Source organism: Trachemys scripta, chromosome 6 (assembly GCF_013100865.1).
Source record: "Trachemys scripta elegans isolate TJP31775 chromosome 6, CAS_Tse_1.0, whole genome shotgun sequence".
Lineage (NCBI taxonomy): Eukaryota > Metazoa > Chordata > Testudines > Emydidae > Trachemys > Trachemys scripta.
Genome location: NC_048303.1, coordinates 100,722,508 through 100,749,475, shown reverse-complemented (window position 1 = coordinate 100,749,475; position 26,968 = coordinate 100,722,508). Strand labels below are relative to the sequence as shown.

The 26,968-nt window shown below is 42.0% G+C and overlaps 1 protein-coding gene across 1 annotated transcript in view; it reads left to right on the top strand.

Annotated features, from left to right (window-relative positions):
- SH3GL2 (SH3 domain containing GRB2 like 2, endophilin A1) overlaps positions 1-26,968 on the top strand; it is a 156,035-nt gene that overhangs the window by 92,433 nt on the left and 36,634 nt on the right. Inside the window, exon 2 of the mRNA XM_034774598.1 lies at positions 24,734-24,802. Coding sequence (XP_034630489.1) covers positions 24,734-24,802 — 69 coding nt within the window. The remainder of the gene's footprint in view (positions 1-24,733; positions 24,803-26,968) is intronic.

Here is a 26,968-nt window from a genome sequence, read left to right as displayed (position 1 = left end):
TCAGTTTAGTCCAGAGGTGGGCAAACTACGGCCCGTGGGCCACATCTGGCCTGCGGGACTGTCCTGCCCAGCCCCCGAGCTCCTGGCCTGGGAGGCTAGTCCCCACCGCTCCCCTGCAGCCTCAGCTCGCTCGCTCGCTGCTCTGCCGCAGCCACAATGCTCTGGGCGGCGGGGCTGTGAGCTCCTGGGGCAGCGCAGCTGCAGAGCCCGGCCTGACCCAGTCTCTGTGCTGCACATTGGCGGTGGCATGGCCCGGCTCTAGCTGGGCGGTGCGCCCGTAGCGCCGCCAGCCACCAGTGCTCCAGGTAGCGCAGTAAGGGGGCAGGTAGCGGGGGGGGGGGTTGGATAGAGAGCAGGGGAGTTCGGGGTGGGGGGCAGGGTGTGGATAGGGGTTGGAGCGGTCGGGGATAGGGGTCAGAGCAGTCAGGGGGAGGGAACAGGTGGTTGAATGGGGATAGCGGTCCCGGGGGGCAGTTAGCAATGAGAGCGGGGGTCGGATGGGGTGGCAGGGGGCAGTCTGGGGCAGGGGTTCCAGGGACAGTAGAGGACAGGGAACGGGGGGGGGGGCTTGGATGGGGCAGGAGTCCGGGGGGGGGGGGGCAGATAGGGGGTGGGGGCCGAGCCACAACCCCCTCCCCTAACCGGCCCGCCATACAATTTATGAAAGCTGATGTAGCTCTCAGGCCAAAAAGTTTGCTCATGACTTGGTTTAGTCCCTTTGCTCATGACTTGGATAGCCCTGTAGGATGAGAAGCTGCCAGGATGCAATGTTACACTGTTATCACTTTTCTAATCCTGCATTTTACTCTGACCTGAATGTAGACAATGCTCCTTCCTGCACCTGGAAAAAAACTAATAGCTGCAGCACAGGGCAGCTCAGTATGGTACAAAACAACAGGAAAAAATGCTGGTGGAACTTAGATAACACACTGGCAGGATTCTCAGAATAAATGATCAAGTCTTGCATATTAAGCATTCACCTAAGAACTGGGATATATGCTTACTGCATAGAGTACGTGGATTGACAACAACAATAACTGTCTAAAACCCTGAGTTATGTGTGATTTAAAGTTTAATCAACACTGGAGATATTTTAAGGAACTGGCTCCACTGAAGCTTAATGGTAATGGTACCATAATATTGAAGGGACTATTTTTCCTGTAGTGATTAAACTATATAATCTCTTGTAACAGACCATTGGTTCATCATCTGTCCCAGTTCCACAAGGAAGTGATTTCTTATTGAGAAGGCATGTCCATTATTAGCATTTTATAAATTAAACCCTTAAAATAATCATACGCTGTCACATTCTGGATGTAAATGGAAATGCCTATTCCTGCAGGTACTAATGTGTGCTTTTGAATCATTAGGTCAGATATGGACAGTTATTTGAATTTGTGCTAACAGGCACACTTTTAAATGTGCAGCTGAACCATTGTACAGTCAAATAAATATGTTGCAGCCATATGCTTTATCTTTTTTGTTTTTCCATTTTAAGAAATCAAGGAAATTAATTGCAGAAAAATGATATGCGAGCAACATTATGGTTGAGATTGGAAATGCACAAATCAGTAAACTCCAGTCTCTGCCTGTCACTGCACTGTACGTTTCCTACATTGAATGTATAAAAATTGACACCACATGTAGGAAATCAGAACTAGTGATCGGTTTGCAGGTTCAGTCATAACAAGCTGCCAAACAACTGGAGGCATCTCATGCCTGCCTTTCCTGACACATTTAGCATGGCCCCCCTTGGCTTGCCGGCTCGCTCGTATCTCCTCATAGTAAGCTAACTTTTGAGAATTCATTGTGAGGCGCCTTAATACCTCTCCTATCAAACTTCATAAACTTTGTAGCACTTGGGTGAGTGGTATAGTTTCTGTAGCACCCTACTGCTTCCTCAGTGCCGTTCTGTCTTCCCCATGGCCCTGTTCACCAAATAGTGCAAGGTTTTACAAACACAGCACCTGGGATGTCTCAGAGATGTAGCTGGACACTGCAACAGACCTTCAAAGGGAGGGAAGCCTATGAGGGAGACAGGAGTAGGGAGCTTGTCCTGAGGAGGAATGGAGATGCCAGCATGCTGGGTTTTGGAGAGGGAGTTAATGCCCATAGGGTGGTTGTGAGAAGGGGAGGGATACAAGAGTATAACTGTCTTTTAAAGAAGCCTTATTGTGGGCACAGAAACAAACCATCCCAGTGTGCAGAAAGAATAGCAAATATGGCGGGCGGAGGGCAATGAAAACGATTAGGGGGTTGGGGCACATGACTTACGAGGAGAGGCTGAGGGAACTGGGGTTATTTAGTCTGCCAAAGAGAAGAGTGAGGGGGGATTTGATAGCAGCCTTCAACTACCTGAAGGGGGGTCCAAAGAGGATGGAGCTCGGCTGTTCTCAGTGGTGGCAGATGACAGAACAAGGAGCGATGGTCTCAAGTTGCAGTGGGGGAAGGTCTACGTTGGATATTAGGAAAGACTATTTCACTAGGAGGGTGATGAAGCACTGGAATGGGTTACCTAGGGAGGTGGTGGAATCTCCATCCTTAGCAGGCTGGCCTTACCATGAGGCCAACTGAGGTGGCTGCCTCAGGTGCCAGACTCTGGGGGGTCACCAGTAGGAACCAGAATGTAGAAAATTGTGTCTGCTGCTGGTGCATATGTATTCTCTCTGCTCTAGATGCACAGAGATGGTCGAGTGCTGTGCTGGAGGAAGGAGGGCACAAGAGACGTAACAGGCAGGCAAGAGAAAAGGTGAGAGGGAATAACAGAAAGCAGCAGGTGGTGCAGGGGGAGAGAGGAGGAGGAGTCTTTTATGTACCTCTCTAGCACCCCCAGGAGCCTGGACTGATTAACATCAGCTTCTCAGGGAGCTTCCTGTTTCCTGCTGCTTCCCTGAACCCACTTGAGGAGAACAGGCAGTCAACTGAAGTAGTAGGAGCCAGTTAGGCCCTTAAGACGCTGATATCTTCCCTCACTCAGGCCCTGCTACCAGGCTGCTTATTTGTCCCCTTCAACTGAGTGTTGAGAACCACTATAGCTGGCACAGAACAGCAGTCATAAGTGAAAGAAGAAAACACCCCTTTGGGGCAGCATTCAGAAAAAGAAAGAAAGCAAAGGAAGCTTTTCTATCTAAGCAGGAAGGAGCTCTCCTGAGATACATAGACATAAATGTTCACTGTGAGCCTTCCAGCCCCAGTGAGGATGTGAGTGGTGAGGAGATGCCTGATTTTCCAGTTAGTCAGAGTGCAGGTGACCTGGCAGCTACTGCAGCATCCATATCTCCATCTCAAATGGATGTAACCATGCACATTCCTGAAGGAAAGTGTAGATCAGAGAAGAGTGTGATGGAGGCACAAGAAACAGCTGCTGCTGAGGTTAGTTCCTTAAGTCTAGATGATCCAGGACTGTGGACCCACTTGAGCAGTAGCCTGAGGGACTTCCTTGTACTGCATGGGCCACAGCAAGTGAAAAACTTCATGTTCCCCAAAGACAATGAAAATAGAAGTTTCCATCCAACACATTACTGGCATGAAATTTCCAATGGTGACTAAGTGGAGAGGCCATAGCTTATGTACTCAAAAACCCAGAATGCTGCATACTGTTTTTGTTGCAAACTCTTCCAGTCTAATGTTCCAGCCATGTTGGGTTTTACAGGCTAAAGGACTGGAAAAATCTGGCTAGAAATCTGGCATGCCACGAGAAGGCAACAAATCACCAGAGAGCATTCCATAGGTGGAAAGAGTTTGAGATGAGACTAAGGTTAAAGGCCACCATAGATGATCCACATCAAGAGAAGATTGCATCAGAATCTTTTTACTGGCAAAATGTTCTGAAAAGGCTCATTGCCATTGTGAGAATGCTTGCTACCCAAAACCTAGCACTGCGTGGCACTTCAGATCAGCTGTATGTGCCAAACAATGGAAACTTCCTTAAAATTGTGGAGCTGATGGCTGAGTTTGATGCTGTACTCCAGGAGCATCTAAGAAAAGCCACCACCCAAGAAATGTAGATACCTTGGAAAAACAATTCAAAATGAGATTATATAGTTACTGGCAACAAAAGTCAAACAGAAGATTGTGGCAGATCTGAAGTCAGCAAGATATTACTCTGTTATTCTGGACTGCACATCTGACATCAGCCATATGGAACAAATGACTTTAATGGTGTTTTTGTAACAACAACAGAACCTAGTGAAAATGTCCCTGCAATGGTGACTGTCAGAGAGCATTTTCTAGAATTTATTGACATTGATGATACTACAGGAGCTGGTATTACAAATGTGCTTCTTAAAAAGCTGGAAGATACGGGAATTGTGATAGCTGACATGAGAGGTCAGGGCTACAATAATGGTGCCAACATGAGAGGAAAGAACAGAGGAGTGCAGACATGGATCCGAGAGTTAAACCCTTGAGCTTTTTTTGTCGCATGCAGTTCTCATTCATTGAACTTGGTGGTCAGTGATGCGGCATCAGCTTCTAGTGAGGCTGCTGAATTTTTAAATGTAATTCAAAGCATCTATGTACTTTTTCTCTGCATCAACTCATCAATAGTAAATTTTGAAGCAACATCTGGGAACATCCTCTCTGACGCTGAAACCACTGAGTGCCACACAATGGGAAAGTCGAGTGGAGGCGATAAAGCCTATCAAACACCAAATTGGGAAGATAGATGATGCCATAGTTGCCATTATGGAGGATAATGCTATGATAGGAACTGTTCTTAGGAGAACGGTGGCAGAGAGAAATGGAATCACCAGAAACATACATAACTTCAAATTTCTGTGTGGCTTAGTGTTGTGGCATGACATACTGTTTGAAATGTTGTAAGCAAGAGACTCCAAGGTGTTGACCTTGATCTATCTGGAGCAATGGAACAACTGGAAAAAACAAAGTCATACTTACAGTCTTACTGGTCAGATGAGGGATTTCAAAACGTTCTGAAGAGTGCACAGAAGTTGGCAGAGGATCTTTACACTGAAGCTATTTTCCAATCCATTCAAGAATACAAGAGTCACCGAAGAAGACGACATTTTGATTACGAGGCACGGAATAATCCCATAAGAGACCCCAAACAACAATTCAAAGTTGAATTCTTTAACTAGGTGCTAGAGTGTGCAATACAGTCAGTTGAAGAATGTTTCATGCAGCTCAAGGAACACAGCAGTATATTTGGGATGTTGTACGATATTCCAGAACTCCTCATTGTACCTGAAGGAGACCTACACCAGCAATGCAGGGCACTAGAGACAGTGTTGACACATGATGACATGCGCGATATTGATGAGTGATTTAGGTGATGAACTGAAAACCCTTTCAAGATACATTTCTGCAGGATCAGCTCCAAAGGCAGTTCTGGAATATATGTGCACAAATAAGATGACCACCCTCTTTCCAAATGCTTTTGTTGCTCTGCACATACTTCTAACACTTCCTGTAAGAGTTGCCAGTGGAGAACTCAGCTTCTCCATGCTAAAGTTAATAAAAACACATCTATGCTCCACAATGATTCAGGAGAGGCTGGTAGGCTTGCAACCATCTCACTACAGCATGCTGTGGACCTTCAGGAAGCAGTTCAAATCTTTGCAACCAAGAAGGCATGGAAAGCACCACTTTGATTATTCAAAGAGATAAATATGCCAGGGTTTACTATGCAGACAAGAAAAGTTACATTTGCTGTTCAGGCGTTTGAAAGTTATTTCAAAATTTTGAACAAGGCATTTTAAGTTGTTAGTCCTCCTTTATTGGGGTAGGTAGCAGAGCAGTATCATGAGAGGAATAGAACAGGAAGAAGGCAGAATTGAAACCTTTCAAAGTTTTGACCCAAGTGAGGGGGATGAGCTCCCCGTCTCAGGTGCCAAAATGTTGTGGGCCAGCCCTGATCCTTACAGGTTTCTAAGGCTCGGCTTGACAAAGCCCTGGCTAGGATGATTTAGTTGGGATTGGCCCTGCTTTGAGCAGGGGGTTGGACTAGATGACCTCCGGAGATCTCTTCCAACCCTAATCTTCTATGATTCTAACTGAGATTTAGGGAGTTTGTAAAAAGGGAGGGAGCTGTGGTAAGCCTCTTTAATGTAAAACTCTGGGTGTGGAATAGGAAAACAGGACTTGGACCTCTGACTATGTTCCTGTGGAGCTGGCTGTAAAATACCGGCAGAAAAGGTGTTTCCTGTGGGCGTAAAAATTCTAGGGCTAGAGCTATCCTACCCCGTATTTAGAAATAAAACAAAATGCACCACCAAGTAATCATATTTCTTTAGTGCCTAACACTCTCCCACTCCCAAACCCTCCCAATTACACTTGACTACTTACAAAATAAACTGTCTCCTGTTTTCTCCTGGAGGGGACAAGGAGAGCCTGGGCAGCGGTTACCTTAATGCTAACTGGTGAAAAGGTCTCTGTGCAAATGCTTTGCAGGAGTATTGTGGTTGCTTTCATTTTGTCTCAGACCTAGGACTATTCTGGGATACTTTAAAAAGCATCCAGAGAGACAGAGCCTCTGTTTTCTCTCTCCTTCAGGTCTGGTATTGTTGTTTTTGTTCATGTATGGTTTCAGGCTCGGTCCATCTGACTTCCCTATGAACAAAAATAAAACCATCATTGTGGCTGAGCCAGTAGTGAAACTGGCAGGATAGTAGCCCTGTTTGTGTGATGCAGTATTTGGGAGTGGTGGGGGTTGGAGAATGAGTGCAAGCTATCTCAGATGGCTTTTCAGAAGAGAGAACAGTGGGAACGGGTCAGCACTCTACATGACAAAATTAACATGAATACATGGCCGAGTTCATTTTTGAGACCCTGCTGTTGTTCTTATCCCTTCCAGCTGTGCTCTTGCGGGTCTGTGACTTCAGCAGTGCTCCCTGTGTGAATGATAGACCTGAGTTCACTCCCCAGGGCGACCTCTTATGGTGTGCACATTTACACATTTGTGTAAGCTGGAGAAAAAAGACTGAACAATAGTGAAAGCTGGTGAGATGTGGAAGTCTGTTCTCTTCCCTAAATATATTCCTGTCCTGGGGACCTACCAGTTGATTCTGCTATTTTTTCCCCTTGTTAATACTGCAGGAGTTGGTAACACAAGGAATGTTATACAATTCTGCTCATTAAGCATTCAGAACTTGAAACATGAAATGTGGAGCTTAATTGGAAGATTCATTTCTGAGGATAAAATATTGTTCAGAATTTAGAGCACAAATCACAGAATCAGAGACAATTAACCAAAACAAACTACATGATATGACTTGAATTGAAAGAGCATTTCTTTAATACTGATGGAAGAAAAGCTAGCATATTTACCAGTTTCCAGTGTGTTGTAGAGTAATGTATGTAATAAGAATATTAAATTATAACAAATTTTGACAAACATTTGTGTTTGAGAAATAAATTTGACAGCTATGTGTGTTATCACATTTTAAATTACCTGCCAAAGAGAATGCTTGCAAAAAAGAATTGTTTTCTAAGTAATAGAATGGGTTGCAGTGTTGGGGTGAGGGATGGGTTCTCTTGCTATTTCTGTATAGTAGTTTTCTTTGACAGAGAGATTCTTGTCATGCCTAAAATTGTATAATAGCATAATGGATCTGTAAAAAAATAAATCTTCTACAGAAGACAGTATGCTTTACATATGTCTTCAGAATTATTCCTATAATCCTCTACCTACCGTGATTTCTGTTCCATAGTTTGTCAGAGATACTGCATTACAGGAGTATCTATGTATGGAGAACACAACTCATTGCTGTATAACTGACAATATAGGAGACCATTTAAGCATCTGAAGTCAATGGAACTTAAGAATGAGCTTAAAGCTCTGTATGTGCTCAAGAACAGGGATTCTTTTGAGAATCAAGGTCTTCATTGGGATGAATTAGGCAATACGTGCCTGAAGTAGTAGGTGCAACAGCTGCTATAAAAAGTTGATATTCATCATTGGTTGAACTGTGCTACTGCTGTTATCTTCCAGTGCTTTCAGTAATTACCACAATCACTATGTAGTAGCAAAGGTTGCATTTTTAATTGCGCCTACTATAGTATTTTAATCAAATTGCTGTACAATTGAGGGTCCTAAGATTTGCTTTTTGATTTAAAAATACCCCACTGTTTAAAAGGATTTTAAGAAGCAGTAGTATATGAAGCACTGTGATTCAGAATTCATGTTAACACTCAGTGCTTGAAAATTATCAGATGTGAAGTCAACAGATATACTTTCTCTTGTGCACATATTTTAAGATGGCACTTTTATGCCCTGCTCCCTTAAAACCCTCTCTTCTCTGAATAGTTATTCTGGGCTAATTTGGGAGCCATGTACCGTTGAAATTCCAACTTGGAATTGGCCTAATACAAAAGTCAGATTAATGAGACTGAAGGCAGCAAATAGGTCTGTCTTCCCATTGCTTACTTGTAACAGCAGGCTCTGCAGCTCACATGTCAAGAGAACTACCAGCACGTTTAAAATCCATGTGACATTTATCAGTACTGTAGTAGCAAATAACAAGTAAAAGTCAGTTTAACAGTTACCTACAACAAAAAGGAGGCTTATGTTCATCTTCTTTAAGGAAAGATTTTTTTTTAAATGTACAAATGAAACTCAGTAGTAAATACATAGAGCTCCAAGGGCACAATTATACATATAATATGAATTCAGGTCAAGAATTTAAGAATTGATTTGGACCAGAATATAAACCAAAACAAAGTTGTGAGGGATTGTTAGAATTGTATCAGATTGTATTGAATATTGTACAGCATAATATACTGCTTTACTTACACACAGTGTTTAATTGGGTTCCTTATGGAGAATATAAATCCTGAGAGGTTCAAGTATTCACGCTTAATGAAAAATTCATGCTCTGTCTTCCATAGCAGTGATACATGCAGCACTTTTATGTCATCAGTGGGGTGTCCATCTGTGCTGAAATATTTTGCCACAGGTCATCACGGTTATTTCCTTCATAGCTTGCAAGTTAATTGCATTGATCCACATCATTTTGTTTCTGCAGTATAAGATTTGTTCTGTTTTCTGCTTCTGATATAACACAATTGATTTTAGTGATCTGGGTGCATGAATAACAAATGCATATTTAAGTTAAAAGATTCTGACTTCGGTCCCAGCATATTTGCATATAATAATATCTGCGATTATAAGTTATGATGCATGTGAAACTGATCATAAGACTCAGTTTTTTTCCCTAAAATTATAAGGTCTGTTTCCCAGTTTTTTGCAGATAATTTGCAAACCATACAGGAAAATGTTCCTGAGCTGTTGATCATTTTGTCATGCCAACAGTTTCACATATGCTGAGATGCTCTGTAGTTTATTTTTTAATTTGCAGCAGTAATCACTCAGAACTCTTTTTTTTTTTTTTTAGATTTGCTTTCCTTACAAATGGATTCTTAAGCTTAAGTTCTTTTTCTGCAATCTAAAGCCAGCCAGCACATTCTCGTTTGAGACAAAGCCAAGACTTTGTCCCAAACCAAAAATGTTAAGATAAATTTAATGTTGTAAACAAACTGGTAATTTACAAAAAAAAATTAGAAGGTGGAAATTCTTTTAAAAATACTATATGTTATATGGGGACTGCGTAAACTAAGAACTGGGTTATTAATTATTTGTATTATGATAGCACTTAGATATCCAGTCCCCAGCTAGAGAGACAGCCAGTCCCTGCCCTGAAGAGCTCTCAGTGTAAACAAACAAGGAAAGTATCATGACTACTGAGGGACAGAGAGATTTAGGCCCAGATGAAAGTCAATGGGATTTAGGAGCCTAGTGCCTAAGTCACTTTTGAAAATGAGACTTAGGCTCCTAAACCATTGAGGTCTTGCAATTCTGAGTGAAGCAAAACCTAAATAGCTTCTGGGCCATAGTGACTTGTCTATGGTCAGAAAGGAAGTATGGGCTAATAGTGGAATTTGAACCCAGATCTCTTGATACAGTTCAGTATCTTAACTACAGAACCATTCTTCCTCTCAAATCAGCAAAGGCTTTTACTTAGGGTCAGATTTTAAAAAGCATTTAGACTTCCAAAGAGTATTATAGGCATCTTATGGGATTTTCAAAAGTGCCTAGGGTCCTACGTGCTGTTGAAAATATCACCAGGCGCTTGTTGTCATCGTTAGGCGCCTAAATACCTTTAAAATCTGACTCTTGGTCCTTTTTAGCCCCAGCAATGATCAGTTAGTGCCAGAAAACATAGAAAACAAATGGCTTTTAAATAACAAAACCAGTCCTTTACACCTTATATCATGGAACCTACTGAGCAGTGATAATGGCAATGCCATGTACTGAATCAGAATATTTCTCCAAAATCCCCCAAAAGCTACAGAGGCCTATTTGAAAATCTCTGACCACTTTCACCATTGAGAAGATGGACATGGGTAATTGAAAAATCAGCATTCCTTCTGAAAGGGCACAGTGAGTAATTGGCACTTACCTTATCATTTGGAAAAGTTGCTAAAGTAAAAACCCTTTATTAGGTGCAGCAGCATGCTGTGGAATAGTTCAAACATCTCATTACAGTGTAATAAACTAAGTTATTTGATAACTCTAGCAGTGAGGGAAGCTTGTTAAGTCTTAACAACAGTTAACTATGCAATGAAAAATTTAAACTGAACATCACAATATCCTTCAATGGCTAAGCAGAATTGATCATCTGGCCTCACAAAAGTTACATATAGATTAATTGCTTATTTATTTAATTGACAGTGCAGAACATGAGAACGGTCATACTGGGTCAGACCAATGGTCCATCTAGCCCAGTATCTTGTCTTCCAACAGTGGCCAATGCCAGGTGATTCAGAGGGATTGAACAGAACAGGTAATCATCAAGTGATCCATTCCCTATCACCCATTTCCCAGCTTCTGAGAAACAGAAGCTAGGGACACTTCAGAGCATAGTTTTGATTCCCTGCCCATCCTGGCTAATAGCCATTGATGGACCTGTAGCCTTTTAAAGTTAATTTTGCAATGTGGTATTACACCACCCTGGCTTTGGCTCTGGTGGCTACTGTTTCAAGTTTAACAGAATGGAAGTCACTTCCGCTACTTGCTTCAGAGTTAGTCTCGAGGAACACATAAAGACCAAGGGTCGTGACCACACATACATTGACCAGTACAAAGTGTAGTCTATTTTACAAGTTTTATTAAAGTTACAGTTAAAGTTATGATTACCCAAGCACATAGAAATTGTATACAGACCTATGCACAAGTTACAAAATATAGTTATACTCACATCCTTAACCAGAGGGTTAGGATCTGATGGGTCTCTCATGGCTTGATCATCAGAATTACTGCTGGAGTCTCCCATAGGGAGCTCAATTTTCCCATTCTGAGCATCCCCATTTTATAAAGTGATTGTCTACATTTGGCGCATCTCCATAAAAGTGTCAACTCTCTTTTCTCTTATTGGTCTGTGTCCCCTGGAAACTTAAAGGACCCTAATTTTCGATAGGCTGTGTAAGTTCTCTTTGTTCGCATTAGCATTGATGCACAACCCGTATCCCATGGTTAAGACACATGTCTGAGACAAGATGCGCCTTTACAGTATTTTTATGATCTAATAATAACATTCTGGATAATTTTGTGCAATATTACCACTTGGTACCACTTTTCCTATAATCATAGGGCATTGGGTTATTTCTCGTTCATTGGTTTAAGTCATCATTTCTTGTCTTCAAGGCCTAAAATAGCTAAGCTTAAGTCTTGCAGGCCTCAACTTACGGTTTCTTGCATTTCAGCTTGTCTTACTCAAGTCTAATACTTGGTTCCTCTAAATACTGATCAATCTTATACTTTTATAATCCTACAAATTAACTCTAATTAACATACAATTAATATATGTAAAATAACATAGATTAATCATAACATCACACAATAAATGGATTATAAACTAAAATAATTGGCTACAGACCTATCCTCCATGAACTTATCTAGTTCTTTTTTGAACCTTGTTATAGTCTTGGCCTTCTCAACATCCTCTGGCAAAGAGTTCCATAGGTTGACTGTGCATTGTATGAAGAAATACTTCCTTTTATTTGCTTCAGACCTGCTTCCTATTCATTTCATTTGGTGACCTCTAGTTCTTGTGTTGGAGGAATAAATAACTCTTCCTTTTTTACCTTCTCCACACCAGTGATGATTTTATAGACCTTATCTTATCCCCCCCTTAGTCATCTCTTTTCCAAACTGAAAAGTCCCAGCCTTATGAATCTCTTCTCGTATGAAATCATTTTTGTTGCCCTTTTCTATACCTTTTCCAATTCCAAAATATCTTTTTTGAGATGAGGCAACCAGATCTGCACACAGTATTCAAGATGTGGGCATACCATGGATTTGTATAGAGGCAATATGATATTTTCTGTCTATCTCTCTTTCCTTGATTCCCAACATTCTTTTCACCTTTTTGACTGCCACTGCACATTGAGTGTATGTTTTCAGAGAACTATCCTAATTTAGACCCCATTATTTTATATGTATAGTTGGGATTGTTTTCCACTGTGCATTGCTTTGCAGTTATCAACACTGAATTTCATCTGCCATTTTGTTGCTCAGTCACCCGGTTTTATGAGATCACTTTGTAACTCTTCCCAGTCTGCTTTGGACTTAACTATCTTGAGTAGTTTTGTATCATCTGCAAATTTTGCCACCTCACTGTTTATTCCCTTTTCCAGATCATTTATGAATATGTTGAACAGTACTGGTCCCAGTACAGACCCCTGGGGGGACACCACTATTTACCTCTATCCATTCTGAAAACTGACCATTTATTCCTACCCTTTGTTTCCTATCCCATGACAACTTACTTTGCTTAAGAGCCTTTAGTGTGGGACCTTTTCAAAGGCTTTCTGAAAATCTAAGTACACTACATCCACTGGATCACCCTTGTTCACCTGCTTGTTGACCCCTCAAAGAATTCTAGTAGATTGATAAGACATGATTTCCCTTTATAAAAAACATGTTAACTCTTCCCCAACAAATTGTGTTCAGATTTAGCAGACATATAGACATATACTATAGTTTCAACCAATTTGCCCGGGTACTGAAGTCAGGCTTACCAGCCTGAAATTGCCAAGGTCATCTCTGCAGCCCTATTTAAAAATTGGCAGCACAGTAGCTATCCTCCTGTAACCTGGTACAGAAGCTGATTTAAATGATAGGTTACATACCACAGTTAGTAGTTCTGCAATTTCACATTTGAGTCTCTTCAGAACCCTTGGATGAATACTCCTGGTGACTTATTACTGTTTAATTTATCAATTTGTTCCAAAACCACCTCCTAATGACACCTCAATCTGGGACAGTTCCTCAGATTGGTCACCTAAAAAGAATGGCTCAGGTTTGGGAATTTCCCTCACATCGTCATCCATGAAGACTCATGCAAAGAATTAATTTAGTTTCTCTGCAATGGCCTTATCATCCTTGAGTGCTCCTCTAGCATCTTGATCGTCCAGCGGCCCCACTGGTTGTTTAGCAGGCTTCCTGCTTCTGATGTATTTAAATTTTTTTTGCTGTTACTTTTTGAGTTTTTGGCTAGCTGTTCTTCAAATGCTTTTTTGGCCTTCCTAACTATATTTTTACACTTCACTTACCAGAGTTTTTGCTCCTTTCTATTTTCCTCAATAGGATTTAACTTCCACTTTTTAAAGGATACCTTTTTGTCTCTAACCGCTTCTTTTACTTTGTTGTTTAGCCTCGGTGACGCTTTTTTGGTCCTCTTACTATGGTAGGGTAGTTCCCTAATTGGAAAGGTTTTTTTTATTTTTGCCCTGTAAAATCTCTCTCACATACACACACGAAGTCCTTACACCTCTCCTTGGTACATTTATAAAACAGAAATAACTCTATTCAAGTTCCATTGGTGTAAATGAGAGGTGAATCAGGCTGTGATGTTTTTGGGTTCAACCCAGACTAGTGAGAGATTGTCACTGCTTGTCCTGTAACCCTGAGTGCCTTAAAATGCTCTGCTGCTGTAGCTCCCTGTGTAGATGTTCCCAGCCAGTATACAAGCATGCAAGCACACTGAGGGTGTTAAGCAGCCTTCATTCAGCAACTCTGCATCCAGCAGCCTGTCTATAACACAACAGCTCCACTCCACAACACTCCACCAATCTTGGTTACTACTTGCAAGGTGACCCCACCACACCCTCAGTTGCCAATTTTCCCCAAACCATCTGCCCTGTTGTGTGCTGCCCTCTCCTGGAACACTCAGAGAATTAATAAGGTTCATTGCTCCTTTAAAGAGACAGAAGCCAAGCTTATGACTTTAATTTGTGTTAACAATTACAGTAACTCAAACATAGCACTGGGTTGTTTTAGGATAAAATTAAAACAAGTTTATTCCATCAAAAAGAGAGCGTTTAAGTGAGTTCAAGTATAAAGAATAAAGACAAAATTGTCAGAAGCAAAAAAAAGTAAACATTTTCTAAGGGCGAGGATTTAACTCAACAGACTACAGCCTTGGTTCAAGGTAGATTTCTTACCATTCCTTTCCAGCCATGGCTGACTCTCTCTCAGTCAAGACCAGCCAGAGAAGTACAAGATGCTGGCTTCCCTTGTCTTTATAGATGAAAGATCTTTGCCTAAGCAGGTCTCTCACATAAATTCAGTTCCTAGAGATTTCAACCCTCTTTGTTGACTGACCCATATTTCTCAGCTTGCAAGATCTTTGGCTCCCTAAGTCTGTCCAGTGATGGAAATCAAGATGGCTTTTTTTCTTTCCTTATATCTTCCCCAACTCACTCTTTTGGCTCCAGACTTAGGATGACCTCATGGTGTTCTTCCCTTCCTCTGGACTTTCCCATTCCTCTGCTGATTCGAATGTAAATGGTGCTTCCATGTTTTTTGGACACACCTTGCTTAATTTAATTGAAGATAGATATCTGCCTTCCCTCTGGTGTGGGAGAAACCCTGTTTCTCCCTGTATTTGGGCATTGACTTTAAAGCGTAATATCTTTAAGTAACTCTATTTCCTCCTATAGTGTTAATACATACATTTCACGATATGACTCACCATCATGTCATTAGCTTTCATAAAAGACAGTACCTGATACACTTTTATAATACAGTAATATTGCATACAATCAGTTGGTTATAATTTGAGATTCAGACCCTGGCAAGAAGCTATCTCCCTCCCTCACTAGGTTGTTGGCTTTGTTTCCCATTTTATATAAATGTGCCTTCATTGTGTCTGCCTAGTGACATGCAAATACACATACCTTTCCTAGGGCAGACTGGGCTCATGCACTGCTTGCCAAACACATTTTAAGAACATAATTCTAGCACATATCCATAATGCTTTGTACACATCCTGTATGTGCATCACACAAGAATATTAATGACACAGAGTAGTGAACCACCAATAGGCCACTGTGTCACACAGGCCCAGGGTCGTGGTGTCAATGGGAGTGTGTGCTGGCCTTATAGCACTCTGCATTTATGATGCAATCTATCTACATTGGGTTACTAAATAGCATCAACATCCTATTTCTAAGTATTGTCAATATCTTATGATGTGGAGTTGACATGTAGATGTGTGATGAGCAATTTTTCCTCTCATCATCGGGATGTATACTCTGTTGAATTGGCTGTTGTTAAACACAATGTCTGGAGCACTAGTCGAGGTACATATTTATCTATAGCATATTGCTTGGCTGAGTTCCAACTTCTCGTCAGCGTCTACTTACATTTTCCTCATCAGTGCATCATTGACAATCTGATGCATTATTAAACAGTTTGCTCTTTAAAAGTCCAATTGCCTTTGAGAAGAGGGGCATTTGCATTTTCAGGAGCTATTAGCAAGAAATGACTTCAAAAAAAGGATTTGAAGCTATTGACCTTTGGTATCATTTGATCTATTTAATCATAGATTGGAGTTGTCATTTCCGGATGGTCTTTCATGACGCAGTGTTGTGATCTGTTTTGTTTTATTGTTTTGTTTAATGTTTGCAGGTCACATAGCCGATATATAATACAGAATGTTGGATAGTCCTATACAAACAATTTCTGTAGGGCTATTTTTATTAACATGTTGGAGTTTATCAATAATCTTGGCCAGTTTGCCTGTGGAAATGAGAATTTGTTTTCAGTGCATTTTACCTGGTAAAATGAAATTTTTAGTTAACTGATGTCTACTAATCCCTATACATATGGTTTTCATTAGTCTTCATGCCTATAGTAGTGCCCACAGGCCTTGATCCAGACTGAAGCCTAATCATAGAAGATTAGGGTTGGAAGAGACCTCAGGAGGTCATCTAGTTCAACCCCCTGCTCAACTGTGCTAATTGTGCGAGGTGTCATACATACACATAGTAAGAGACAGTTATTGCCCAGAAGGACTTTCATTGTAATGGTCAAGCCAGAGAAGGGGTGGGGGAAAAGGAGTAAACCGCTGCTTACTTTCTCATCACTCATGTAGCAGCCCCAGCACAGCCAGCGTACAAGTAGTCAGAACCTTGTCCCACACCACATATCAACCAGGAGTGGCAAGAACAGGTCACCCCTGAAGCACAAGAGGATGATAAGTCTAGGCAGAGAAGCACCAGTAAACCTACCCATAAGAAGTGTTTATTGACTGTCCGGTTTCATGAGCGTTCATATAAGCAGCATTATTCTTTTTATCACTGGTGTGAAGTGTGTGTGTGCGCGCGCGCATGTTTTGTTGTAGTTTTTTTTTTTTTTTTTTTTTTAAAGGTGTTCCCTAATTTAAATGACAAGACTCTCTTGGCCTTTCATGGCTCCTGTTAATTGGGTAGCAGGGCAGGTGTGAATTGGTAGGTAGCAGATTTTATTTTCAGATATCTGAGACTAGACCACCATAATCAAAAGGCAGACCACAATTGACTTCTAGTTCTCTTCCCAGCTCATGCCCACTCCCTCTAATGAAAGGGAACTAGTGTGCCACATGTTTCTGGGTATTATTATGTTTCACACAGAAGCAGTAGCATGAAAATATCAGTTCCTCGGAGTTTGGGGGACTGTTTTAATGGACAGAAATCACATTTCTGTTCTTTATCAACAAGAGGATTGTGGTGTTTAAAGGACGTTGCAGGTACTGTGTATACACATAGTAAGAGCCTCTGTCCCAAAGAGTGTACAGTCTGAATAGAGAAGACAGTGGAAAAAGTATTATTTTTCACTTTTTATAATGGGAGGCACAGAGAGAGTCAGTGACTTGCAGAAGGCCATACCGGAAGTCTGTGGCAAACCAGGATCTGAACCCAGAGCTCCAAATGATTCAGTTCTGTGCCTTAACCACAAGACTTACCTACCTTCCTCCAGTTTCCCCAACTCTATAGTGGGCACAATGATGTTTAACATGGGTGAAATATGAATTATATTGCACAGGTTGATATTATTTAGGTCAACATATGAGCCCCTTTTCTTGCACTCTGTTTTCAAAAACTATACATACTTATATATTTACATTTGGCTGTGAACATCTTAAATCCTGTATAGTTTTTATTTTTGCCTTTATTCATACAGATTTCAGTGACTATATTAGGAGCTGAAAATTTGATGCCTAGTGCATCATGCACATAATTTAGCAACAGGCTATTTTGGCAATACAGAATCCAAAAGTGGAAGTGGCTCCCTATTATTAACAGAGGCAATAATGGAGATTGGCCAGGTAGGCAAATAATCATTTCTGTTAACAATGGGGAGCTGCTTGCATTTTTGGATTCCATAGTGCCATCAACCTCTAGCACTAAATTCTAAGGACTAGTGTGAGGAGTAAATAATATCTGCCTGTGCAATATAATTCTTATTTCACCTATGTTAAATATCATTGTGCCTAGATTAGAGTTGGGGAAACTGGAGGAAGATAGGCAAGTCACTAGAGAGTAGATCTTCAGATCCTATCATTATCACTGGAATTTGCATAAATAATTTCTGACATACTGACATTTCACTTTGAATATTCCAAATATCTTAATTAATGTTCACATGCAAAAATGCATAAATTAATACAATGTGTACAACCTAATTAATTCCCTATCTCGGTCACCTTTTCTTCAAGTCACCCGAGACTAGTGCATTGTCACTAACTCTCATGATTTTGTGGTAAGTCTTGGCTAGATGGTTTGTTCCAGCTTCTACAGCATATAAGGCTCTCAGATTTCATTTAAGAAAATGTTAGTAATACTGCTTTGCACATACAATAGTTAAGCCCGGATTCTGCACCATAGAAGTCAATGAGAGTTTTGCCATTGACAGGATCAGGCCCATAGCAACTATCTTCTGAGTATATCAAGTCACTTTACAAACAGTAAGGGTCCAATTTTGCTACCTTTCTATTAAGTAGAACTGTACCCTGTAAGTACTCCATTGGAATCAATGAGTAATGGTGGCAGAATTGGGCTCTGGATAACTAAGCTGCCTTGTTACTCCTGTGAAGTGGGCAAGTATCCAGAATCCTGTTCATAAGTAAATGGAGGGCTTGTCTTCACATGCAGATCTACAGCTCTGCCGCTGTAGCATTTAAGTGACAATGGGAGAGCTTCTCCCATTGGCATAGTTAATCCACCTCCCGAAGGCTACATCTACGCTACGGGGGGGGGGGTCGATTTAAGATACGCAAATTCAGCTACGTGAATAGCGTAGCTGAATTCGACGTATCGCAGCCGACTTACCCCGCTGTAGGGACGGTGGCAAAATCGACCTCTGCAGCTTCCCGTCGACGGCGCTTACTCCCACCTCCGCTGGTGGAGTAAGAGCGTCGATTTGGGGATCGATTGTCGTGTCCCAACGGGACGCAATAAATCGATCCCCGAGAGGTCAATTTCTACCCGCCAATTCAGGCGGGTAGTGTAGACCCAGCCTGAGAGGTGGTAGTTATGTGGCGGGAGAAGCTCTCCCATCGACACAGTGCTGTGTACACCAGGAGGTTAGGTCGGTAAAAATACATTGCTCTGGGCTGTGGATTTTTCACACTGCTGAGCAGCATAGTTGTAGACCTGGCCTCAGATGCACTACAGACCTATATCAGTATAAGTCAAACAGAGTAAGCCCTGGTCTACACTACAGAGAGAGGTCAATGTAAGCAGCCTTGCGTCGACCTAACTGTAAGTGTCTATGCTAAAATTTCGCTCCGACCGACGTAACTCGCCAGCTACACCGACTTAATAATGCCCCCTCCACAAGTGGCGTAGAGTCAATGTCAATGTAGTTAGGTTGATGGAGCATCAGTGTAGACACTGTGTTGCTTACATCAACTGTTGCGGGCTTTCAGAAGCCAGCCTAGAATGTTCCATACTGACCGTTCAATCAGTGCAAGCGTTCCTGGTGAGGATGTGCACCGCCAGCACAAGGAACGAAGTGTAGATATTCACAAGTGATGTAATTACTGTGGTGGCTGTATGCCATTGTAAGCTAGGTCTATTTAATTTTGTAGTGTAGACATGTCCCAAGTGACTTGACAAAAGCTATACAGAGCCACAGCACAAATTACAAAACTCAGTGGCAAAACTGGGACCTGAGTTTGAGAACAGCCAATGCCTTGATCTGACCGCTTGGAAACACTCCCTGCTGTAGTACACTGTTCCTTTTTAGTATTGTCTTAAAAATTAGTTTTCTGTGTAGGAATTCTATACAGGCAGAAAGCAACAGAGGGTCCTGTGGCACCTTAGAGATTAACAGAAGTACTGGGAGCATAAGCTTTCGTGGGTAAGAACCTCACTTCTTCAGATGCACCTATACAGGCAGGTTTTCTATAATGCTGTAAAGAAAAATTCATTTTAAATGTTTAATCAAATGCCAACCACCTTGATAAGCTGCCAGCAGTGAAACCTCTGTGTTCCTCAGTACATCAGCAGCCTGCAGTCAGCATTGTGATGGATGCCAGGGCTTTCTGCCTTTCAGTGACCCTTCAGTCCCAGCTAATCTGGGATCTTCTCTAGGTTTGAACTTGCACAAGGACAGCTCCGTTCTGGCAAATAATCGTTCATCCATTTTAAACTGATCACATTCTTGTATGACTCTTATTCCTCTGTGGCTCAGCTTAATTGCCTTCAGAAACTAAGTCAAACACAGTGTTCTAAAACAAGTAACTGCCATGGTAAGAGACAGAATCAAGATTTTGGGTGTTAGGATCATTTCCCCGTATAATTAGGTTAGACTGCTAAACAGCTCCCCATGCAGATGGAGTATAATATTTAATACTCCTTCATCCATATGTTTCTTCTCTGGAAACTAAGGGAATTTCTTCTTATGACAAATTACAGGTTCTGAAACCTAGGGAGGAATATTGAGCCTGATTTTCAAAGGCACAATTGCATGTGCTTAATGTGTTCATTGTGTAACTGTCTGTACACATGGACAGCTATGGATCTAGCTAGCCTTGTGAGCCTGCAAAGGTCTTCCCCTCCTTCTTCCCCCCCAACCCCCCGAAGTTTGGTGTTGGAACTTGTAAATTTGTAACTCTCTCCCATTGTGCATTAGGTATTCGGGTTATTTCCTTACTCAGAACAAAATTTTCTCAGTGTTTATGGAATTCTTAGGGAAATTTGCATTGACTTTCTAGGTTTCACCAAACTTCTTTAGCAAACTCCCACAAAGGGATCTGTGTAGGTTAAAATTTCCTGCGAATATACATTCCTGCAGATTGCAGGATATTTACATTCCAAAATGTGGGACTAACTATTTGTAAGATTTGCTTAGGGAAGAATTATTTCCTCCTGCAATTTGGGCCTGTTATTTTGACAAGGCTTTTTCAATAGATTTTCTCAAATGCAAGAAAAATCCCACACAGTACTTCTATCAAAAACTATGTATATCTTGATAATTGTATATTGATGAATGCAAAGGTGCATTGCTGATCAGGCTGATTGAGGGTGAGCTTTTGTGTGTGTGAGATTGCTATCCGCGTCAGATGATGACTTAAAAGTTAAAAAGTATGGATTGGATGAATGGACGATAAGGTAGATAGAAAGCTGGCTAGATTGTCGGGCTCAACGGGTAGTGATCAATGGCTCGATGTCTAGTTGGCAGCCGGCATCAAGCAGAGTACCCGAGGGGTCAGTCCTGGGGCCAGTTTTGTTCAACATTTTTATTAATGATCTGGATGATGGGATGGATTGCACCCTCAGCAAGTTCGCAGATGACACGAAGCTTGTGGGGGAGAGGTAGATACGCTGGAGGGTAGGAATAGGGTCCAGAGTGACCTAGATAAATTGGAGGATTGGGCCAAAAGAAATCTGATGAGGTTCAACAAGGATTCCTGCACTTAGGATGGAAGAATCCCATGCACCGCTACAGGCTGGGGACCGACTGGCTAAGCAGCAGTTCTACAGAAAAGGACCTGGGGATAGGAAGCTGGATATGAATCAGCAGTGTGTCCTTGTTGCCAAGAAGACAAACAGCATATTGGGCTGCATATTCCCCTCTATTCAGCACTGGTGAGGCCACATCTGGAGTACTGCATCCAGTTTTGTGCCCCCCACTACGGAAAGGATGTGGACAAATTGGAGAGAGTCCAGCGGAGGGCAATGAAAATGATCAGGGGGCTGGGGCACATTACTTATGAGGCTTGTTCAGTCTGCAGAAGAGAAGAGTGAGGGGGGATTTGATAGCAGCCTTCAACTACCTGAAGGGGGGTTCCAAAGAGGATGGAGATCGGCTGTTCTCAGTGATGGCAGATGACAAAACAAGGAGCAATGGTCTCAAGTTGCAGTGGGGGAGGTCTCCGTTGGATATTAGGAAACACTATTTCACTAGGAGAATGGTGAAGCACAGGAATGGGTTACCTACGGAGCTGGTGGATTCTCCATCCTTAAAAACCTCTAAGGCCTGGCTTGACAAAGCCCTGGCTGGGATGATTTAGTTGGTGTTGGTCCTGCTTTGAGCTAGATGACCTGGACTAGATGACCTCCTGAGGTCTCTTCCAACCCTAATCTTCTATGATTCTAACACATCTCGAAGAACAGGAGTTACAAAAAGATAAGTAACCATTTTTCTTTAAATGCTAGCTCATGTTGATTCAGTAGTGCAGACCATGCAGATTCATCTGTATTCAGAGTAACAGCAGGAGTGTGTCTGAACAGAAGCTTTTCAGCTCTGCCAACCCAGTCTTTATTGGGGTAACGAGATAAGTAAAGCGCTTCCTCTTTTTTTTGGTGGAAGCCACCTAGTATTGGTGCATGATTAACACAGCTGAATGAAGCTGTACTAGTCACGTTTTGGATACTACTCAATGAGGAGTTGACAATTGTGACGTTGCACTCTATATGATTTTATGAAAGTATGCTGATGAGTATGAATATAATTTAACTGGAATATGCTTCATCCAAAAGTCCTTTTGTAAGGTATCATTACAAAGCTTATAATCTACTGAGTGTGGTCATCCTATTTGTATAAATGTACCACTCTTGTATCTGAGACTAGAAATATAAAATATAACTCTGAGGGCCTATTGTAATTATGCAAAGTGTGGGCCATTAATGGTGGTTTGGAATCTTGATGACTCCCATCAACCAGGACAATTGCCTGCAGATGACTTGGTTTTACTTGTAAGTCTTCCTGTATATGTGTGTGCTGGCAGTGGGTCATGGAGTCTTACAGTGACATGTGATCATGTCCCTTGAACTGAAATCCATCTTTAATCTGGTGCTTTTCCATTGAGAGTGGGTGGGAACCCAGAGAGGGACAAAGGATTCCAGCCTTATGCAAAAGATATATAAGGGGGTGGAACAGAAGAAAGGAGGAGCCATCATGAGAAATCCCTAGCTACCACCTGAGCTGGAACAAGAGCTGTACCAGGGGAAAGGATTGTGCCCAGACTAGGAAGGCATCCAGTCTGTGAAAGAAACTTATTGAAACATCTCTGAGAGTGAGATTTTATCTGTATTCAGTTTTATTACTGTATTAGACATAGACTTGCATGTTTTATTTTATTTTGCTTGGTAATTCTTTGTTCTGTCTGTCACTACTTGGAACCACTTAAATCTTACGTTCTGTATTTAATAAAACCACTGTTTACTTATTAATTAAGCCAGAGTATGTATTAATACCTGGGGGGGGGCAAACAGCTGTGCATATCTTTCTATCAGTGTTATAGAGGGCAAACAATTTGAGTTTACCCTGTATAAGCTTTCTATACAGGGTAAAACGGATTTATTTGAGGTTTAGACCCCATTGGGAGTTGAGCATCAGAGCCATTGCACACACAAGTGCGGGTACCTTGCAGCACTGCAGATTTACAAGAATGAATGAACTTGATGAGCTTAATCACATTTCTGGATCTTGTTCACCACAGGCAAGCATAGAAAGGGGGACTTGTGCCCCTCTCCTATGAAACAGTAAAATGCCAGACTGCACCTCCCCTGAGGTCTCCCTCTGCTTGCCAAGCTAGCCAAAAAGTAAACCGGGTGGTTGAAACCAAGTGGAAACACAAGTGTTATTCTGACTTCACTTACACTTGTGTAACAGGAGTAACATTACTGAATTCAGTAGTTATACTGGTATAAAACAAGTGTAAGAGAGATCAGAATGAGACTCATAGAAGAATACGTAAAATTAAATGATGTACAGTATAATGAATTGCAAATTACAGTGAAAAACTAAAAGTGTTTAATTTATTATGACAAGTGCAGACACAGTGTATGATGAGAACAGGCAGTGGGTCAAATCCATCTAATTGACTTCTGTGAGCTACACCAGTCATAAATTTGGCCCATTGTGACTAACAGTGCTATTACAGGTTTCAGAGTGGTAGCCGTGTTAGTCTGTATCAGCAAAAACAACAAGGAGTACTTGTGGCACCTTAGAGACTAACACATTTATTTGGGCATAAGCTTTCATGGGCTACAGCCCACTTCATCAGATGGAGTGGAAAATACAGTAGCAGAGGTGTGTGTGCGTGTGTGCGTGTGTGTATACATAGTACATGAAAAAATGGGAGTTGCCTTACCAAGTAGGGGGTCAGTCTAAGGAGACAATTCAACAATAGAATACCAAGGGAGGAAAAATCAATTTTGTAGTGGTAATGAGGGTGGCCCATTTCAAACGTTGACAAGAAGGTGTAACAGTAAGGGAAAATTAGTATGGTAAAATTAGGTTTTGTAATGACCCATCCACTCCCAGTTTTTATTCAGGCCTAATTTGAGGGAGTCCAGTTTGCAAATTAATTCCAGTTCTGCAGTTTCACGTTGGAGTCTGGTTTTGAAGTTTTTGTTGTTGAAGAATTGCCACCTTTAAGTCTGTTATTGAGTGACCAGGGAGGTTAAAGTGTTTTCCTACTGGTTTTTGAATGTTGTAATTCCTGATGTCAGATTTGTGTCCATTTATTCTTTTGCTAGAGACTGTCCGGTTTGGCCAATGTACATGGCGGAGGGACATTGCTGGCACATGATGGCATATATCACATTGGTAGATGTGCAGGTGAATGAGCCCCTGATGGTGTGGCTGATGTGGTTAGGTCCTATGATGGTGTCCCTTGAATAGATATGAGGACAGAGTTGGCACCAGGGTTTGTTACAGGCTTTGGTTCACGGGTTAGTATTTTTGTTGTGTGGTGAGTATTTGCGTCAGGTTGGGGGGCTGTCTGTAAGCGAGGACTGGCCTGTCTCCCAAGGTCTGTGAGAGTAAGGGATCGTCCTTCAGGATAGGTTGTAGATCCTTGATGGCTGATGCATCCAGTCACTATACCAGCTAGTTTCTTATGGGAAAATACCTCTGCACCGGAAACCAATGTATATATGAGAATTCTGGGTAGATCTTCAGTCATCACTGATCTTACCTTTTGTTTTTAATCCACAGAAAGTGAGTGAGAAGGTTGGAGGAGCAGAAGGAACTAAGCTAGATGATGACTTCAAAGAAATGGAGAGGGTAAGTCTGAACATAAGTATTATGTTTATTTATTATTTATATATATAATATATATAATAAATATATATTATATTTATTGTTTATTTTTTACATCCCACCATAAAAAGATAAGTGATTTAGCAGCACAAGTCTCCTGATTTATATTCCTAAATCATTATACAGCACAGTTGCACTTATGGTCTGTTACCCCCTTTTATTTGCTAATCAAGAAATATAAAAAACAAATATTACATACAGAGATCAGTGATATTGGTCTCAATTTATCCATGAGTTAATCCACTGTAGTGGACTCCTGGAAGCAGAGAGTTTGCCTGAAAGGATGGATGGATATTCTTATGGCACAAAGATCCCACAATCCTCAGCTCATCGAGGTCAGTCAAGAGAGTCAGAGCTGGCTGAGGAAAGAATGTGTCCAAGATGCTTAGGATATTTGCAATTTCAGAGCATCCCCCAAGCAGCCTTCACTGAGCAGGGCTCCTTTGGATCAAGAGCTGCAGTTAAGAGATGTCTGCCCCCATCAACCACAAGGAGTCTGGTGGCACCTTAAAGACTAACAGATTTATTTGGGCATAAGCTTTCGTGGGTAAAAACCTCACTTCTTCAGATGCAAGAAGAAGGTTGCATCTGATGAAGTGAGGTTTTTACCCACGAAAGCTTATGCCCAAATAAATCTGTTAGTCTTTAAGGTGCCACCAGACTCCTTGTTGTTTTTGTAGATACAGATTAACACGGCTACCCCCTGATACTTCCCCCATCAGAAACTCCACAGATGCTGAAAGTGACAACAGCACCTGCCTTCCCATGGTTGTGAATCCCTCCTGGAAGAAAATGGAGCACACTACTGTGTGTGTATGTGATGGGGTGTCCACCAACACCGGACTGACAGGAGTTAAGATGGCCAGGTAGGCCAATTAACTCTACAGACTGCACCTGGAGGAGGAGCTGGAGAGCAGGGAGCTAACTGAAAGAAGGCTTAGCTGGGCAGGAANTTAAAGACTAACATTTATTTGGGCATAAGCTTTTGTGGGTAAAAACCTCACTTCTTCAGATGCATCTGATGAAGTGAGGTTTTTACCCACGAAAGCTTATGCCCAAATAAATCTGTTAGTCTTTAAGGTGCCACCAGACTCCTTGTTGTTTTTGTAGATACAGATTAACACGGCTACCCCCTGATACTTCCCCCATCAGAAACTCCACAGATGCTGAAAGTGACAACAGCACCTGCCTTCCCATGGTTGTGAATCCCTCCTGGAAGAAAAGGGAGCACACTACTGTGTGTGTATGTGATGGGGTGTCCACCAACACCGGACTGACAGGAGTTAAGATGGCCAGGTAGGCCAATTAACTCTACAGACTGCACCTGGAGGAGGAGCTGGAGAGCAGGGAGCTAACTGAAAGAAGGCTTAGCTGGGCAGGAATGTGTGTGTGTGTGGGGAGGGCTATAAAGCCAGGTAGCTAGCAACAGACAGGGGCTGCTGCTGGGAAAGGCCAGTCACTCCCTGGGAAAACAGAGGAGTGTTTGGAGGCTGCAGAGGCATGCAGGCTGCAGTCACTCCCTGGGAAGTGGAAGCGCGGGGTTGGAGTTGATACACCCAGAGAGAGGCAGGGACCCAGAGTGGTAGGAAGCAGTCCAGGGAGGAAGCAGTGAGAGTGGAAAGTGGGGGGCAGTGAACTGGAAGACTGCCTGGGTCACCATGGGAGTGACAGAGAATTGAAGGGCTGTACCCCAGAAGGGGGGAAATGCTGAGTGACCTAGCCTGAGGGCTAAACCATGAAGAGGACGCTGCAGTTCCTGGAGCGAGAAAGGGGTTGCAGACCAGAGAGAGAGTCAGAGCAACGGCATGCAAACTGCAGAAGGAGGCATCTGCCTCAAGAGCTAATCCTCCGAGTGACCAGGAGGAGGCACCAGACCAATTGTGAGTGGTGCATCCCGTGACAGTATGTACACCCAATTTTTTATCTAGAGGGGTGAACACTCAACACCTATATGTTTAGCTCTCCCTCTCTATGCAAAATTATCATCCTGAACATAGAGGAAACGTGAATGTAGGGGCTTTCCTTGCTCACGTCACTTAAAATCTGTAGAATTTATTTTGCTGCTTTTTGCACTGAGGCAAAACAGAGAAATTATCATCAAAAACAGAATTTGGGAAGGTTCTCAGCAGT